We start from the raw sequence: 17,698 nt of genomic DNA on the forward strand, positions 1-17,698 counted from the left end.
ATTTGTAAACATATTTTTTATCATATAAAATTGTACTTCAGAAATGCATTATAAATATCCACAACTATCAATCGGAGCTTTGTTGTAAAGTGTAAAGCATAAAACCATTTATTAATGAATAATAAATATTTATAAATGCCAAATGGGAGCCTTATTGTAAAGTGTAAAGCATAACACCATTTATTAATCACTAATAAACATTTATAAATGACAAAAGATAGCTTCCCAACCACTGTAGCTAGCAGCCAAATGGCTCGGTAGTTAGCTAGCTAGCATTATACTCACCTTCATGTCTAACTGCTGACGTCGTTGGCTTAGTGCAATCTAGATCATCCAGTCTCTGCTTTTTGTATCTCTTCGAACGTGTGCTAACTGTGTAAGTCGCAGACGCACACAAATTTTTATCTTCTGCTCCATCCATGGCGCAGCAACTTGAACGAGCGCCTTCAGTGTGTCTGTTCGTGCCCCTTTGGCTTGACCTTCCAGAGCGCTCCACTGCCTGTCACGCTCTGAGAGGAGGGGCTTTCCTTAATAAAGTTAACTGTGATTGGATGGTTGTATAAGCTCCTCTGCGTTTAAATTAAATTTGTTTTCCCTCCCTTTGGCAGCAGAACATATTTTTTTAGCAAGAATCCAGCGGGTTAGATCTACATAACAAAGTCGGAGATACATTATAACAGGTGAGACAATCCTCTTTTTTGCGTGGGACTATTTTTGATTATAGGGCTTGTTTTATATAGCATGTGAAGTTCTTTAACTCTGAACCGATTTGCACTAGACTCCCATAGAGTATTTTACGGTGTTTCGAGGTGATAATAAAATAAATTACTCATTTTTTTCCACCAGAATGTCTTTGGGAATGAGATTGCGCGCCAGAATAGAAGGAAAACAAACTAAATATAAGGCACTAAGGCTCATTAAATGGCTGCAGAAGAAACACCTGCTAAAAAAGAAGCTTAGATGTCCTGTTTGTCACCATAAGATGAAAATGATTTCCGTGGTGAAGAAAGACCAATATATGTGGTATGTATAATGCATGATAATGTAGTGCATGTAGTAAATATAACAAAATATTTCGGTTATCAATGCAAGAGGGAGCATTAACCTCTTTTCATTATTATTTTCTTCATACTTAATTTTGTGATTATCTTTTCAATTAATGCTCTTGTTTAAGGGTCCATTTCTTTACTTAACTCATTGATATGTTCTCAGGTGTTGCAAAAGAGCAAGTCATAGGAGAGTTTCCAGAACAATTAGAACTGGCTCCCTCTTTGAGAAATCAAAAACATCTCTTTTCAGTTGGATGACGTTCATTTACAGGTATATGTAGAAGTAGACATTAATAGCAATGCACCTTTCATAATTGAACACCAATACGAGACTTGTGAAATAAAATTAGGGCCTCAGTAAGTAATAATTGCCTCAATTTCTATCACAGATTTTCACAAGGGCTCAGGCTCAGACAAGTAGATATGATCGATGATCAGAATCAGAATCAGAATACTTTATTGATCCCTGGGGGAAATTATTTTTTGTTACAGTGCTCAGATGAAGTGGCTGGCAGTTTATAAAGCATTTACAAATTAATTAATAATATAGCTATAAACTATTTATTAGCATCTATAAGGGGAGCCTTATTGTAAAGTGGTACCTAAAACGGTTGCAATGTGGCTGGAAACTGACTTTCACTTTTAATTCAAGGAATTACTCCAACTGTTTAGGAATTACACCCATTTTTATCTACAACGTGACCCAAAAGCTACCTTTATTTAAGTTATGATTATAACTGATGATTATATGCATTTAAAACAGTAACACGTTTATGATGGATTGCGATGCACTTGTGCCGGCCAATAACATATTTTTGTTTGCTGTTGGCATTCGCTACAAAAAACTGGCAGGAAGGAGAAACTGCCTAAAGAGCTACAGTGTGGAGCTTTATTTGGCGAGAGGAGGAAAGATATATTTAGTGAGTTGGAGATACTGAGTGCTTTACAGAAATATTTATTGCCTGTGAAGAGATGTCTGCATTTCAGCGCTGAGAGTCCATGGATATGCTTAGAAGCTGTGATTCACAATGACTGATATTATGAACTGTCTTTTATTATTCTCCTGCTCTGCTTGACTTCAGCGTGTGAGAGATAAAAAGAAACCCCGTACGATCTGTCATTCTGTACTAGGAATATTAACTGTGGAAACACGGACAAAATGAAATATGATAAGTATGAAGAGAAAACAATCAATATGACAAGAGTTTATCCTCATCTAGGCTGAAAATCCTTGTAAGGGCGTGAGGGTTATTGATGTTCAGCGTTCTCCTTTGTCTAAACCACTGTGGAAAAGTTTACTTTTAAACAATATGAATTGAAACAAGCCAAAGTCAAAACTTTTAGAGGCAAACTTCCACTATGCTGAAGGCAAAAGGAAACTATAAAGAAAGTACTGCAGCAGATAAATGTACATGTAAAGTTAGCATTTGCAGAGGGAGTGGCCTGCTGTGACTGCTAATCAGAAAAGGTCTTAAGCTGCTGCTCTGGCACGATCACAAACAGAGCCCTGTTAGGGGCCTAAGTGCCACCTGGTCCTCTCCTTAATCCTTTAACCTATCTTACATGCCCCACTAAACAGTCACACCCCTCACTGTGGACAGCGATTAATCATCCATTAAACTTTATTTCAGTTTGGTCCCACATGACTTTCTAATATCTGGCCTAAAACACACACACACACGCTGTGTGCTCTTTCATATTTTTCTGCTCCGCTCATGTGGTCTCTTGCCTGTGCGATTTATTTTGTAATCATTGAGGCGTTCCCTCATGGGTACATTGTCCTTTTAGGGAGAAATGATAGGTATGAAACAGACTCCCAGGCCTTGGATAGATGTGTTGTTTTATCTTGCTCTTAGCTGTACAGCCAAGTGAAGTGTAAAATCACAGAAAATGCTGCAGCACCAAAGCTTCCCCCAGGCTTAGAGTCAGCAACAGGTCTTGGGAATCCATGCAAAACAAATACTAATAATAAACATCGCACTGGCTGTGACACACAGCTTGTGTTTAACTTGTCAGTAAAATCTGCTTTTTTTCCCCCAGCCCTTAGAATATTTAATGGCACGGTAATGTGCCAGAGAAAAGTGTCTTCAAAGGGTGGCATAAATATACCCCCACACACAGATGGAAAAAGATCTAATCGCAAAGCTCTCACATGCCTAAAAACAACACTATTGGACAATCACTAGTGACTTAAACTGCAAGGGCACAAGTATTTAATCTTTAAGAAATCCTTCTGAGTCACTCTGCTCACTGGATTTTTATGTGTTTGTGTTCCAGAGGCATTTCAGACTCTGTAGAAGTCAGAGAGAAGGACTTAACTCTCTCTGCTGGTGTGGCTGACATCCCTACACCAGAGGTCATCATAATTCACTCTCAAAGTCAATACTGCTGTGTTTGTCAAAACAAGAACAATCTTGACTAGCATTCGCCTTTCCTGTAGAGACTCTCACATCAGTACTTTACTGGAGCAGTAGCAATTTTTCTATCACAGCGCTAAGACTCACCAGATGGCTGCTGTATTACTTGGGAAGGTCTGACGTCCATCAATCTGGATGATAAAATTATTTACAGGTGTAACACAGCAATCCAGAGACATGCCTGTGAAAATGTGTCACATGGTCCTCATGCTCACATGCCTCCATGTATTTGTCAAATATAGACTTGATGCAGAGGGCTTTTAATGTGTTAATGTGAAAGAGCACATGCTGATTTTGACAGAATGACTTTTACCTTGTTCCATTAAATTTAATTGGGCTTTGAGTAATTTCAAACAGATGTAATTTAATTGGTCTTGATATCTGTCGAGGATGTGTAATTTGTATGTCACCATAAGAGAAAATGATGCAATTCCTTTAAAGTTAAACTATTAAACTTTTCCTTATTTATTATCATAGATAGACAGAAATCAACATATTAGGTTCTTAGTAGGTGGATTGAATAACTATATATTTATACTCTATAAATGTATACTGTAAATGCGCTTTCTGTTCATTTGGCCTATTTATTAGTGGTGGGCAGATTGATCCAAGTATTGATTGTATCGATACCAAGTCGGCATCGGTATCAGATCGATACTAGCCTGGTGAGATTGATTCTTTACTTTTTTTACCGTTTTAACTATTTAATAATAAAAAAGGAAACATCACCAAAAAAACTCTTAAGGTCATAAAATTAATTGAGATTTAGCAATTCAATGGCACATCCACCTTATTTATTGAAAACTATCGGTATCAGTATTGGCGATACCGGCCAATATCGGATCGATACCAAAATATGCAGTATCGCACACCACTACTATTTATGCTATTATAATGCATTTTATATCTGTTTGCAGTGCATTAAAAATATTGCATGCAGAGGTGTGCAGCATTTAGCTGAGATTTTCTTCAGCAGTCACAATCCTTTAACCATAACAACATTTCTGTTTATGTAGACAAGCAGTTTGACTTTTCTAAATCTTAACCATAGATTTTATAGAGCAATCTTGTTCTTTCTTTATAATTCATATGCTGGAATTATAGAGATTATATCCTCAGAGACTAATTCAAAAATCAAGATCGTTCACACCTATCGTTCACCTATTGAAAGCCACTGTGGGGCATCTGCTATCCTGATGCAACGATTATAGGAAGTGTCTAAAAAGTTCTGAAACCTTTTGTTATGTGTTGTATTATCACACAACAGCAAAACCTGAAATAATTCATCAGCTGTGCATCAAAACATTGAAAAAATGAATGCACAAATTTCATACAGCTCTTTTCAACAGCATTCATCTCAAAGCCAACATCCAACTCAGCGGCAAAGAACTGCAAAAGAGCTGAAGGTGTGAAGGTGTCATCTTTTTCATTTCCTTCACCTTCCCCTTGGAGTGGATATTTCCGAGTTATTTCACACTTGCCTGGGGGAATAGGAGTGTAACTCGGCTAAAGCTGCAACTACTGGTGGCACTGCTTCACCCAAGAGTTAATAAATAACATGCAAGAATAATGTGAAATTGTAATGGAATCTGAAAGTGGCAATGATAACATGCCACTAGACGTGAACAGTTTCAAAAAATTTTCCTAATAATATCATAACGTCTAGCAAGCATCCGGCTGTCCAACATTTTAGTTTTGTGGCTCAACTCAGTTGCCCTGTATCACATGTATAGTATTAAAGAAAGCACATACAGTGGGGTAAAAAGTATTTAGTCAGCCACCGATTGTGCAAGTTCCCCCACTTAAAATGATGACAGAGGTCAGTAATTTGCACCAGAGGTACACTTCAACTGTGAGAGACAGAATGTGAAAAAAAAATCCATGAATCCACATGGTAGGATTTGTAAAGAATTTATTCGTAAATTAGGGTGGAAAATAAGTATTTGGTCAATAACAAAAATACAACTCAATACTTTGTAACATAACCTTTGTTGGCAATAACAGAGGTCAAACGTTTACTATAGGTCTTTACCAGGTTTGCACACACAGTAGCTGGTATTTTGGCCCATTCCTCCATGCAGATCTTCTCGAGAGCAGTGATGTTTTGGGGCTGTCGCCGAGCAACACGGACTTTCAACTCCCGCCACAGATTTTCTATGGGGTTGAGGTCTGGAGACTGGCTAGGCCACTCCAGGACTGTAACTAGTACTGCAGAAAAAATCTTCCATGCAAACTACAGGTAATTGCAGCAGTGATTGAAGCAGGAAGGTTTATACCCTTGTACCCCGTTGCAGCCGGTTTCACATAGCGAGTGGCAGCAGCTTCCTGCAAGCATTTCCCAAACAATAGGAGAATGAAAATTTTTACTTAGTGACCAGGGGTTGCAAGGGTATCGCCGACTAGTCTCTGGGCCTGCAACCACAAATATATTTTAGCATTCTGTCATATGTCAGGTACTATCCCATATGGAAACGATATATATATAAATCTTATAAAGTGTGTATCTGTCTTGTGTGAAACTTGTATGAAAAGCATACAAGAGTGAAAACAGATATAAGATCCCTTGAAAATTATATAAATGAAACTTGTATGTTTTGGATACTTACTAAAACAACACGTTCTCACTCCCAACTCGTCAAACGTGTGACGCATGGTCAGGCTCCCTCTGCTGCACTTATGGACGCGCAGGGTACCCCTTCACGTGAAGGGTCCTCCGATTGAAAAGATTGCCGGGAAGTGCCTGTTGTCGGTATATTTAGACATTTTCCAAATCACATTGTAGTGACGTATACAGAACACAATAAATTATATAATGTAAACAACTACCTGAAAAACAGGTAGAACGATACTTTTGTATGGTTTATTGCATTTACGGAGGGAGTGATGTATGCTGGGTAATGGCACAGCTAGCGACTGGGTGACTTTATTCACCCGCTTCGGCTGTTATCAGTCCATACATTAGCGTTATTAGCACAAACCAGTCCCATAGATATGGGCCATCTCCTGCTAGATTGTTCAGAAGGTTGTTCTCATCCATCCAGATGGAGGATCACTAACAGGAGCGTGGGAAGACTCCAGAATCCACTCTGGCTGGAATCCGGTGGATATGCAGTGTGTACAGGTAAGACCATTTAAACGGACAGCATTTATAGAATGACTATTAAAAGTCAGCGAGTGTCAGTAATGTTAATGTGGTTATGTTAGTAATACACCGAGTGCTAATATAACAGCTTTAAGATGCATTTGTAGATGTTATTACGTGTTTTACCGTCTTTATGGTGCTAGCTTAAAGTTACGGTGTAAACGTTAGCTTATATTGGAGGAAAGCTGTTACTGGTTAAACGATGTTAGCACAGAAATATTAGCTTCTGTCATGACTGATGAAGTTGCCGGTTAATAAAGTTTTCAGTAAAGTGTTTAATCGCAGCCACAGATTGACAGCAAATATCTCGATTAGCTTCAGTGCATCTATAATAAATATGTGCAAGTTTCAGTGCTTCGTTTAAACTGTATGATACTTATACTGACCCAGGGTCAGTGTAAAATACAATCCTAGCTGTGTGAACAAAGCCTGGCTCCTTTAATCCTGCATGACAAACCTCAGGATGCAGGTTATTATTACTCTTTCCTGCTGGCACACCTGTCACACCTGAGAGTCAGCTAGAAACTTACAGTGACGTGGACATCATGCAAAGACTGCCAGACTCTGTAATACTGCAAATGATCAGTGACTCAGGTTAACACTAAACTTTAAACGGCACCTCTGTGTCTCTGTGTGCTGAACATCTAGGATTGAGTCAGGCTGCATCAGCTGAAGCTGTTATTTGTATATATCAGTATTTTTTATTCAGGTGTGGGGAAAATGCGTAAGACTGCAGTGAAGCGATGCACCAGAGTAATCCCTGGCCAAAGGTATCGTACTTAAATCAGACTACTGATCCAGCCACATCAGCCTTTTGTGAGGTCTGTTTAAAGTAGACTACAAGTGAACTGCAGGTTCCTGAGAGGTGGACTGTGAGCACAGAAACACATGTTCATACATACAGCTGCAGCAAACTTACATTAATTTTAAATAGATTTGTTACTCTGATGTCTGTCTCTGTGTTAGTCCTCTGACAGACTGGTGACCTGTCCAGGTGTGCTCTACCTGTGACTACTGGGACAGGCTCTAGCTCCTGTAAAAGAAATGTTCTGTTATTCTCATTTTAAGTATTTAAGTGCTTATGCATATGCTTAGTTGTGACACTGTTATAGACTGTTCAGTGAAAGTTTCTAAAACTAGATGAACTTACTTCAGCGTCAGCAGTTTGAGAAAACAACTCCCTTTACAGGTGCTGATAAGGCCAAGGGCACAAAACAGCTTAACCATTGATCCGTTGAAGTGTGGTAGGATCAGTTTGTAACTTCCTCCCTCTTCCTTGGAATGCATAAAGGAGGAGGAGCACAACTTCTGTGGCAGCGCTGACATGACTGAACTGTGATGTTTGATGTGTGTTGGCGCAGTAATAAATAGCTTGATCACAGCTCTTTCTGTGTTGCAGACTTTATTTCTAAAATTCCACGACCCCCCCACCCTCCCACTGTGAACCTGAATTGAATATTCAGAAGACATTTGTTTAAATAGTTCTACAAATCTGAGCTGTTGGTGTGTCCTTGGATTGTGTGGTAATAATATTAGAGCCTGCAATCCTTCTTACTGAATCTCTACTATGAGTCATGTTACCTGAGATTAATTCTATGTTTACCTGTCAGCCTGGACAAATGTGCTGTGTGAAGGAAATTAAATTAAATCAGATCTGAACTGCGTACATTTGAGGAACCTGTTCATATTTAATTGAAATATGAACCAGTGATTTTTTTGATTGCTGATTCCAAGAGAGTCTTTGTGGAAATCCTGTTTGGCTTTTTGTCATTTTAATTCTCTTCTCTGTTTTCCAGAACAGTTCTCCACAGTCGCTGTCCACATGGGTCAGTGGGACCAAGAAGCACTCTGCTAATGTGGGACTCTGACCAGCAACATCCAGCAAGACCCAGACAGCGTTTTCTATCTCCCAGCTGGAGTTTTTTGTTTGTCTGTGACTGGAGAGTCAGATTTTTGTTGAGCTTCACACTTGCAGAGGTAAGTCAGTTTGCAGAGATCCCTCCCACCCTGGCTTTTATGTGCTAGATTTCTTATCTGAAACGGTAATATTTCAGTGACTGCTGCTTCTACACTCTACTGATCCCTGATGGGAGAATCATCAATTTTGCCAACAAAGAAGCCTGGTGGATGTTTGTTTACAGTCTGATGATGGGACATCATGCTCTGCATCTTCAAAGTTTGCCTCCTCATTATTATTCATACCCAGTAATGTGAAGTATGCTCATATCTACTATAACTGAACCAACCTGGTGCTCTTCATTTATGGAGGCTGTTGAGTCTGAATGTTGGATGTTGTGTATCTCGTGTTCTCTGGGCTTTGTTGTCCTCAGTCTTTTTGCAGGATCAGAAAACAAAACCAGGAGGCGCGTAAATGTTTCTTTTCCATGATGTTTCTTCAAATGTTTCTTCTGGATGATGATAAGACTGACACGGGATGCCACCTTTGGTCTTGTGATGAAGCAAAGCTCAGGAAGAAGTGTGATTAAATGGTACCCACATGTGTGCTGCTGAGAAGGATGTACAGGGGCACCTGCAGCCAAATCCAAGCTTCAGGTTAGTTGTAGTTGCAGAACGCTATAGACTGAGACAGCTGAGGCATCAAATGTTTGATTAAACGGATGAAAAAGAGAAGTTTCTTCCCTATAATTATCACTTCTTAAAATCTGTAGCAACTTCAAGTCTGTCAGCGTGCTGAGCATGCTCAGAATGTGACAATATATTTTTGTTCAATATTTAATTTCTTTCAGTTGCAATTGTTAAATGAAAAAAAAATAAAAATATATTCTTATAATTTAGCAAACTAATTTATCAAAAGAAATATACATATATCTGTATTAGTTTTAATAAATTAATTTGACAGCTGTATTGAAAATACCATATTGTATTCATACAGAATCAGTTTGGTATCATTGTTTGTCTTTTCACTGATTGTTGAAACTAAGAGTTGCTTTGATCTGTTTAGATCTAAAGTATCCAAAGTTGAGCTCTGATGTTTCTTCACCCTTGTGTGTGTGATATGTGATTCCTACATGCTGGCAGAGCAGCAGTTTGTGCTCACAGATGGTGACGGTGTGGAGAGACGGTGGTGTTTCCTCAGAAGAACCAGCAGAGTCACTCGCTGACTGATGCTCGTCTGCACTGCACAGAGGAAATCAACTGACCGAGGTTTGTCCAGTGACGTGTTATGAATGTATATTTGTTTTATGCTTACAGTTATGTTTTTCTTGACAGAGGCTCTGCAGAGGTTAGACAAAGCAGAGAAAACATGTGCTTTACATTTTACTGTGATTTATTGAGATATTTGTTGCCTGATGTTCAGCAGGAATGGAGAAATGGAATCAAAGGGAGATGTTTTTGCTGTTTTTGTAATGATGTAAGTAAATCTTCAATATTATTTATTTGCTTGGTTATATTAGGAGTGTTTCTGAGTGAGGGAGAGAGGAGTCATCATCCAGGTAAAGTGACGTGGATCAGTGGATACACTTGTCTCCCCTTTAAAGGAGACACTCTTAGAGAGAGACGATTAGAGTCATCCTTAAATGTTAGTGCTTTCAAATACACAAACATTTTTAAAGGACAAAAATGAACATCCAACTTTGACTGTAATACAAAATAAATCTTTGCATGTGTGTTTTCAAACTCTCAGATGGGCAGCATATCAGTCTTGGACTGTCTAACCTGCAGCACTGAATGACCACCACACATGAGCATGTTCCTGCAACATTCAGCATCTGATCCTTCATCTGTGTGCTTCTGCTTTTGGTAAGTAGAGTTACCCAACTACAGTAACTCTAAACACATGCCATCCATTTCTAACGGCCTGGTTACTTCCTGTCAGTTACTTTAGAAACCAAGTGGTCACCTGACCTAACACTGTTTCTTCTTCTTCCCCTTAATGTTCAAGTGTCACATGTCAAACAGCTGGAGAGGAAACTACACCAGTGTACTGGGATGTTTCACCAACACGTGCCAGATGCTGTTCCTTCATGGTGACATCACCAGAGACAGCCCCACCCACCTCAGGACCTCGCCATTGATCATGATGATTATAATGATGACAGCGAGCGGAACTAAGACTGTAAAAATCCACGACCAGAATTTTTCTTTCTAATTATTAATGAATACTGAGAGCCTCTTTCTGTGTTTTGTCTGTTTTGTTTTTTTTTACCTCATTTGTTACTAACAAAGTTCACAAACTCACACAGTTTACATTCTGTATGTTTCCATCTTTACCAGCCACACTCTAACTGCATTTAAGAAAATGATCCTTAGAAATCGTCGTTTTTCTCTTTTGTAATTGATGATAATTCAGTGAATATATTGCGCTGCTTCCTTCTATTGCGTCACACATTGCTTTATGTTTTTCAGTGTCCAGTTATTTTTTACTGCTGTTTGAATTCTCTGTATGTTTGACCCTGTAGACTGTTTGATGGACTGCTTGTCCTTCCTGTTTGTAACCGCCGCCTGTTTTTTAATAAAGATTTGGATTTCTGACTTCAACACAGCCTCTGCGTGTCCTCCCTTTGTGTCCTCTTCCTCTGTGAATGTGTTGCATGTGTCACAGATTCATTTTATTAACAGCTTTCCCACAGTGAGTTGCATCAGCATTCATTCACAGCACATTTCAGAAGGATTCAGATTAATACAGTGATCTTACAGTCAGAATGATCCTGACAGAGTGCCACTGTAAATGATCTTTCATCAGGTAAATTTTAAAGTTCAGTATTTCAAAGCAGGAGTTATGAAGAATCATGCTGGCATTAGGACTAATAATATGTACTTAAAGTCAAAGTTTTTTAATTATGCTAGAATATTGGAAGACAATCAACTTTTAGTGTTTTCCGCATATTAATTATTCTGAAATAGAGACGGTGACCCTAACTGTACAGAAGCACTAAACAGCTGACAATCTAACAGACATAATTGGCCTGAGCTGTCATGCACAGTGAGTCTGATCCTTTGCTGTGAGAGTCTGACAAGCATGTTTCTGGTCAGTTTGGAAGAAATAATATCACAATGTTGATCTTTTTTCCAATATTCCTTCTCTTTTACAACAAACTGTGATCAAAGCTACTTATGTTCACAGCATGTAATAATACTGACAGTCCAGGGCATTGTGGTCTGTTGAGCTAGGGTTAGGGTTAGCAATTCAGACATATGTAATCAATATTAAACGTCTCTGACGTGGGCCACTGTCTGCAGTGTTGGGAAATCCATACCACGCTGGAACGAGTCAAGGTAGGTGAGCATCCACGAGAAGACACAGCAGATGCATCCTACTAATACTGACAGGACCAGGAGACTCCAGAAACCGAGCATCTTCTCTTCAGTGCCATCCTCTCCTGTCACCCTCTCTGCCCGCAGCTCTTTGAGTATGGGGTAGATAAGGGCGCAGAGAAACCCTTATTACTAATTCGTATTATAATTCAATTTTCATGAAATATTCATATTCAGTATCGGTCCTTTTATATTATAACCACGTATCCACCCAGGCTCATGGTGGGGCAGGGCTCTGTCCTGGGATGCTTGAGTACAAGGTAATGTACACCTGACCAGGTATCCAGTCTGTCAGAATTGTTTTCAATATTTGGTTCAAAAACACGAGTGACAACAAAAATCCAACTAGGATTCTTGCATATGATGAATGAAGTCTGTCTTTGACTGTATTGTCCAGCTGATCCATCAAACCCCCAGCAGGTGAACCTTATTCATGACATAACACGGCAACAATGTAAAAAATTAAACAGCAACAGTCTAAATGTAAAGTGCATTCTAAAGTCCTCTTCAATAAATCATATGCAAAGAGTCATTCAGGACTGTAAAACGTGAACTACAGAACCCAGAGTCTTCATCATTAAATCTCTGGTTGCTTCATTTTTCTATCCTATATCAGATACTTTAAGGTTAAGTTAGGTAAAGTTGCATTCTCATGGTGAGGCAAATGCTTTATGTGTGTGTGTGCGTGTCATGAACGGCTATAAAAGGCCTATAATTAAAGAACAAAGCGGGGTTTGAGTTCGAGTTGCGGCAGACTGTCACTACTTGTAAATGGAACGCAGCCTTCCTGCGGCGGACAGCTAATAACAGGAATCGGACGCGGTCCAGCCAAGTCCACAGCAACCACCATAGCAACCGCCTAGCATGACCTTAAAAACATATTCTGTCTTCATAACTATCAAAAACATGAAATGATTTGCAAAGTGTTTAAGTGTTACAGCTGCAGAGAGCTATGGCGGTATCTTTGGAAGCTGTTTGCATAGCTAATAATATACGATGTAACCATGGAGACAGTCAGTCACGTGAGCTAGCGGTGCATGTTTACTACAGTGAATAAGGTGATTGTGTGCACAGCGTCCACACGCTGCAGAGGGTAAAGACATTACTTCAATATTGTTTTATATTTGCCTTCTGTTGACCATCACCTCAGGTTCACCATTACAGTTTCAGCAGACAGATGCACACTGTCTAAATATGAACACATTCAGAAACTCATGTCTCAGAAATAAGCACAGCTGTTCATGTTTGTCATTAGAGTTTTATTTGTAAGAAAATTATGAACTTCATATTGTGCATCAAATAAAAGAACATTTCACAACTCTGAGTCAACAGAAATGTCTCTAATGTAGACGTGTACAGTGTAGTGTAAGCATTAAAAGATCATAAAGGAAACACTAACATTCATGTGAAACTAATTGTAATAAAAAAATGAACAGGTGGTTTATAGATGTAAAAGAAAGAATCTGAAAACAACACTTTTTTGGTCTAAGTGATCAAAGTAGAAAACAGAACTGATGTTCAAAAACAAACCGTAGCTGCACTAATATTACACATCTCCATTGTTGTGGTGAACAGACATGTTGCTTTTAAAACCACATGCAGTGTGTGACCGTGACTGTTCACTGAGACCATGAACGCCACTTCGCTGAAGCCTTCGCCTTCTTCTTCTTCTTCTTCTAAATTGGAAGCAGAAGGAGCACGAGCTGCTTTGATCTACTGAAAGGAAAAAGCAGAACATCTGAGCTGAAACCATTAAGACAGGAACAATCATTCAATGCAGTGTCTCAGGTGGCTTAGCCTGTTACAACTGTTGATACAAGCTAAATACGGTTAACACACAGTGTCAGGGAGCTCCAGTGTGGGAACTAGTGGCTTTAGGTTTGTAGTCATTTAACTTTCATCCATTCATTCATTTAATTCAGGAGGAAGAAATGTCAGGTTGATGCAGGCTGGTTACATGCATTTGGTCCCATGCTGTCTTTAACTAAATGACTTGGTTCACTTTATGGCTGGGCTGTATGTGGGGTTATATCATGTTATTTGGGCAGGAGTACCTGTCCCCTGTTAGACTTAGAAAGTTTCTCCATAAGTAGAGTTTCTAACTCTTCTAGCACATCTGTGGCTGACAGCTTTTTGGTGGCTCTTTTTACCCCACACTGGTTGTGAGTGTGTAAATAGCCCCACTAGTTCTTTTGGGTTGCAGTTAACTTGGGAGGAAGAGGTAGGTCTGCCATGACTAGATGTATAACAATTATCTGGGATACATAAATTTCATAATGCATGCATATATCTCTATAAACCTGCCTGAGGGCTGCCATTTTTTTACATTCAGTTATTTCTTTGTTGAATCTAAATAATGAATGTGTTACAGTTAAACTGACACTGATCAGTGTAAATGGCTCATTGGGACACAGAAACCTTTAAATTAAACCCTATCACCTGATATCGAGTGTCAAACAATATCAAAGCTGTAAAAGCTCTTTACAGTCAGAATTTATAAAACTATGATTGTAAATTAATTCAAACAAGTGAGCTTTTCTCTTTGTGCTGAATATCAACACTGTGGTTTCTTAGACTGTAAGCTTTACTTTAGCACAACCAGTTGTAGAAGCCGTCACTCCAAATGTCTTTTGATAACAAGAAAAAAAATACCTTTTCAGTCCACGGCCTGAAGTTCTTCTCCGACATCTTCTGCCATCGGCTTTGTCTGCTGGTTTGAAGACAATAAACCACAAAAAAGATGATTTAGTCACTTTGTCTGCATCATGCAGCTCGAATGTGTCGTGTAACGATGTTGAATAGCCGTCGTTATCCCTCTGCTGTGTCAGCAGGATTGTACTGTACAGCATCTCATTGATATGTGAGGAATGCTAATGTAAACAGACTTACATCATTAAAATATAAAGGGCAGGAGATATTTAGATATTTTTATATTTATATTACATTTTATAGCTGACGGATATTACTAAATAGATAGAATTTACTAAATAGCTGGATGAACATGAAAAATATGTCTATAATCACAAATGACCATGAGAGCCAGTAGAATTAATTCAACTGGACACTCGAAAGACGTCCTTAAATGCTCTTTAAGTGGCAGAACAGATAAACAAACACTTAATTGCTTACTTGAGATGAAATCTGCTCAGCTACTTTGAAAACAGCTTCTAACTGGTTCCTCCTGTAACAGGATGACTGCTCAGGGGTAAGGCCATCATGCAATCCAGCAACCTTTATGGTTCTGCTTTGATTCACCAGGAACTATTAGGGAAACCTTCCAGCGCCTCCTGTGAAAGACACAGGCATAAACACACAAACATTTATTAACATGTTCCACAGTCTTCCAGTTTGATTTTCTCATCCTGTGGACAACAACGTACATGGATGCAGGTTTATTGTTGACTTTTGTAAGGTTTATTTAGTGAACATATCCAGCTGCAGCTCCACTGTGATCCTGAGCTGGATAAGCACTTAAGATAATGTGTCAATAAATGGACATACATCAACTTACTATATTTATCCAAACAGACGGGACCAATAATGCTTCACTGAGTTAGAGACTTTAATGTCTCTTCTATGTAAGAAGATCTCGTGCTGATATACCAGCAAACTTGACAACAAAGGTTTTTCAGACTACATGTAGCTGTCCTCTATGTCAGCTCACACATTTACATTCATGTCACACTTATTTCTGCTATTCCATTTTATAATTATTACTTACATTTTGATTATAAACCTTGAGTTTGTAAATGATCAGATTACATAATTGGAATACAATGTATCCAATTCAGGGTTGCGGGAGGATGAAGCCTATCCCAGCTGATACAGGACAAAGACAGGCTGCCAGTTTATTGCAGGGCTAACACAATATGTGTAACAGAAAATCCACTTAAATGTTTGATATTTCTTATAATAATCATAATTATGACTATTATTTAAAGGTTTCTTTATAAATACATTTTGATTTTTTATAACCTCTAAAATATGAACCTGAGCTGTTTCAGATTCTGACCTCTGACCTCACTGCAGCTCCCTCTTGGAAGTACGTCTGCTTCTTGTCTACCCCCAGTGTTGACCGCCTGCCCTTGATATCACGTACTGTACCTGAGGAACAACAAAGGACAAACACTTGCCTTCATTTAAGAAGTACATTCATACAGAGGTAATCTATGGAAACACACTAGTTCAACCTTTGGGAGGAATCAGTTCCTGTGAAACATTTCTGTAAATGAACATCATGTGGAGAATGAATGAAATGAGTTCTTCAGGTGACTCAGCAGTCAAACACTGACAAATGAAATCTAGTTAAACTATTAAGCATATTTGCTCTTCTGAAATCTGTGTTAAACAACAACAAACATAAATTAGTAACAAAAATACAGCTGAGTAGAGGCTTTACAAACCACCAGCAGCCATAATGCTAAATTTTAATCTTCAAATGTTTCTGAGCCGTCTTCAACCTGCTTTTAACACATTAAAGTCCCACAGTCAATGCAGCCTGACTCAATCCTAGATGTTCAGCACACAGAGACACAGAGGTACCGTTTAAAGTTTAGTGTCAACCTGAGTCACTGATCATTTGCAGTATTACAGAGTCTGGCATGATGTCCACGTCACTGTACGTTTCTAGCTGACTCTCAGGTGTGACAGGTGTGCCAGCAGGAAAGAGTAATAATAACCTGCATCCTGAGGTTTGTCATGCAGGATTAAAGGAGCCAGGCTTTGTTCACACAGCTAGGATTGTATTTTACACTGACCCTGGGTCAGTACAAGTATCATACAGTTTAAACGAAGCACTGAAACTTGCACATATTTATTATAGATGCACTGAAGCTAACCGAGATATTTGCTGTCAATCTGTGGCTGCGATTAAACACTTTACTGAAAACTTTATTAACTGGTAACTTCATCAGTCATGACAGAAGCTAATATTTCTGTGCTAGCATCGTTTAAACAGTAACAGCTTTCCTCCAATATAAGCTAACGTTTACACCGTAACTTTAAGCTAGCACCATAAAGACGGTAAAACACGTAATAACATCTACAAATGCATCTTAAAGCTGTTATATTAGCACTCGGTGTATTACTAACATAACCACATTAACATTACTGACACTCGCTGACTTTTAATAGTCATTCTATAAATGCTGTCCGTTTAAATGGTCTTACCTGTACACAGTGCATATCCACCGGATTCCAGCCAGAGTGGATTCTGGAGTCTTCCCACGCTCCTGTTAGTGATCCTCCATCTGGATGGATGAGAACAACCTTCTGAACAATCTAGCAGGAGATGGCCCATATCTATGGGACTGGTTTGTGCTAATAACGCTAATGTATGGACTGATAACAGCCGAAGCGGGTGAATAAAGTCACCCAGTCGCTAGCTGTGCCATTACCCAGCATACATCACTCCCTCCGTAAATGCAATAAACCATACAAAAGTATCGTTCTACCTGTTTTTCAGGTAGTTGTTTACATTATATAATTTATTGTGTTCTGTATACGTCACTACAATGTGATTTGGAAAATGTCTAAATATACCGACAACAGGCACTTCCCGGTAATCTCTTCAATCGGAGGACCCTTCACGTCAATTCCCGACGCGAGAGGGGTACCCTGCGTGTCCATAAGTGCAGCAGAGGGAGCCTGACCATGCGTCACACGTTTGACGAGTTGGGAGTGAGAACGTGTTGACTAAAACAATATATGAAAGTAATGAGAAAGTGGCCACTTTCATGAGTAAATCATATAAGCCTTATATGATTCACTATATGAAGTAGGCCACATCTTATGCAAGTCTTTTATACGTTTTT

General features: G+C 39.0%; 2 protein-coding genes across 22 annotated transcripts in view; one reads left to right on the top strand and one right to left on the bottom strand.

Moving 5' to 3' along the window:
- The first annotated feature begins 553 nt into the window (after positions 1–553).
- LOC146662506 (uncharacterized) lies at positions 554–10,924 on the top strand. Of its 14 annotated transcripts, none has more exons than XM_085419171.1 (10): positions 554–680; positions 847–1,023; positions 1,213–1,320; positions 6,508–6,587; positions 8,405–8,585; positions 8,663–9,161; positions 9,653–9,773; positions 9,931–9,981; positions 10,255–10,370; positions 10,513–10,924. In XM_085419171.1, the coding sequence occupies exons 2-5, from the start codon at positions 848–850 to the stop codon at positions 8,461–8,463; spliced, it is 423 nt and encodes a 140-aa protein (XP_085275297.1). In that variant the 5' UTR covers positions 554–680; position 847; the 3' UTR covers positions 8,464–8,585; positions 8,663–9,161; positions 9,653–9,773; positions 9,931–9,981; positions 10,255–10,370; positions 10,513–10,924. The 14 variants fall into 14 exon arrangements, 6 of the variants coding, with proteins under 6 accessions (XP_085275297.1, XP_085275296.1, XP_085275294.1 ...); XM_085419170.1 differs by having other exon boundaries at positions 8,410–8,585; positions 8,939–9,161; positions 9,648–9,773; positions 9,928–9,981; XM_085419168.1 differs by having other exon boundaries at positions 8,410–8,585; positions 8,939–9,161; positions 9,648–9,773.
- A 2,205-nt stretch (positions 10,925–13,129) lies between these two features.
- LOC146662507 (uncharacterized) overlaps positions 13,130–17,698 on the bottom strand; it is a 54,922-nt gene continuing 50,353 nt past the window's right edge. Inside the window, exons 1-6 of one of the 8 annotated variants that reach the window (XR_014913380.1) lie at positions 17,427–17,638; positions 17,055–17,134; positions 15,898–15,989; positions 15,015–15,172; positions 14,538–14,595; positions 13,130–13,601 (exon numbers count right to left, since the gene is read on the bottom strand). Coding sequence is in view for 6 of the 8 variants with exons in the window: in XM_085419176.1 (XP_085275302.1) it covers positions 15,100–15,172; positions 15,905–15,989; positions 17,055–17,134; positions 17,431–17,513 (321 nt within the window). In the remaining 2 variants the exon portion in view is untranslated. Of the gene's footprint in view, positions 13,602–14,537; positions 14,596–15,014; positions 15,173–15,897; positions 15,990–17,054; positions 17,135–17,426; positions 17,657–17,698 lie in introns of those variants that run through there. The other 7 variants (XM_085419176.1, XM_085419174.1, XM_085419175.1 and 4 more) reach the window with 7 other exon arrangements.

Source organism: Rhamphochromis longiceps, linkage group LG9, assembly GCF_057381845.1.
Source record: "Rhamphochromis longiceps isolate RC_006_pf linkage group LG9, R_longiceps_female_GT1.1, whole genome shotgun sequence".
NCBI classification, from domain to species: domain Eukaryota; kingdom Metazoa; phylum Chordata; class Actinopteri; order Cichliformes; family Cichlidae; genus Rhamphochromis; species Rhamphochromis longiceps.

Excerpts from the sequence above, each read along its gene's own strand:
- LOC146662506 (XM_085419170.1), top strand. The coding sequence starts at position 848 with ATGTCTTTGGGAATGAGATTGCGCGCCAGAATAGAAGGAAAACAAACT. Across the intron at positions 1,024-1,212 it reads AAGAAAGACCAATATATGTG|GTGTTGCAAAAGAGCAAGTC; the intron begins GTATGTATAATG and ends ATATGTTCTCAG. Across the intron at positions 1,321-6,507 it reads TGGATGACGTTCATTTACAG|ATGGAGGATCACTAACAGGA; the intron begins GTATATGTAGAA and ends TCATCCATCCAG.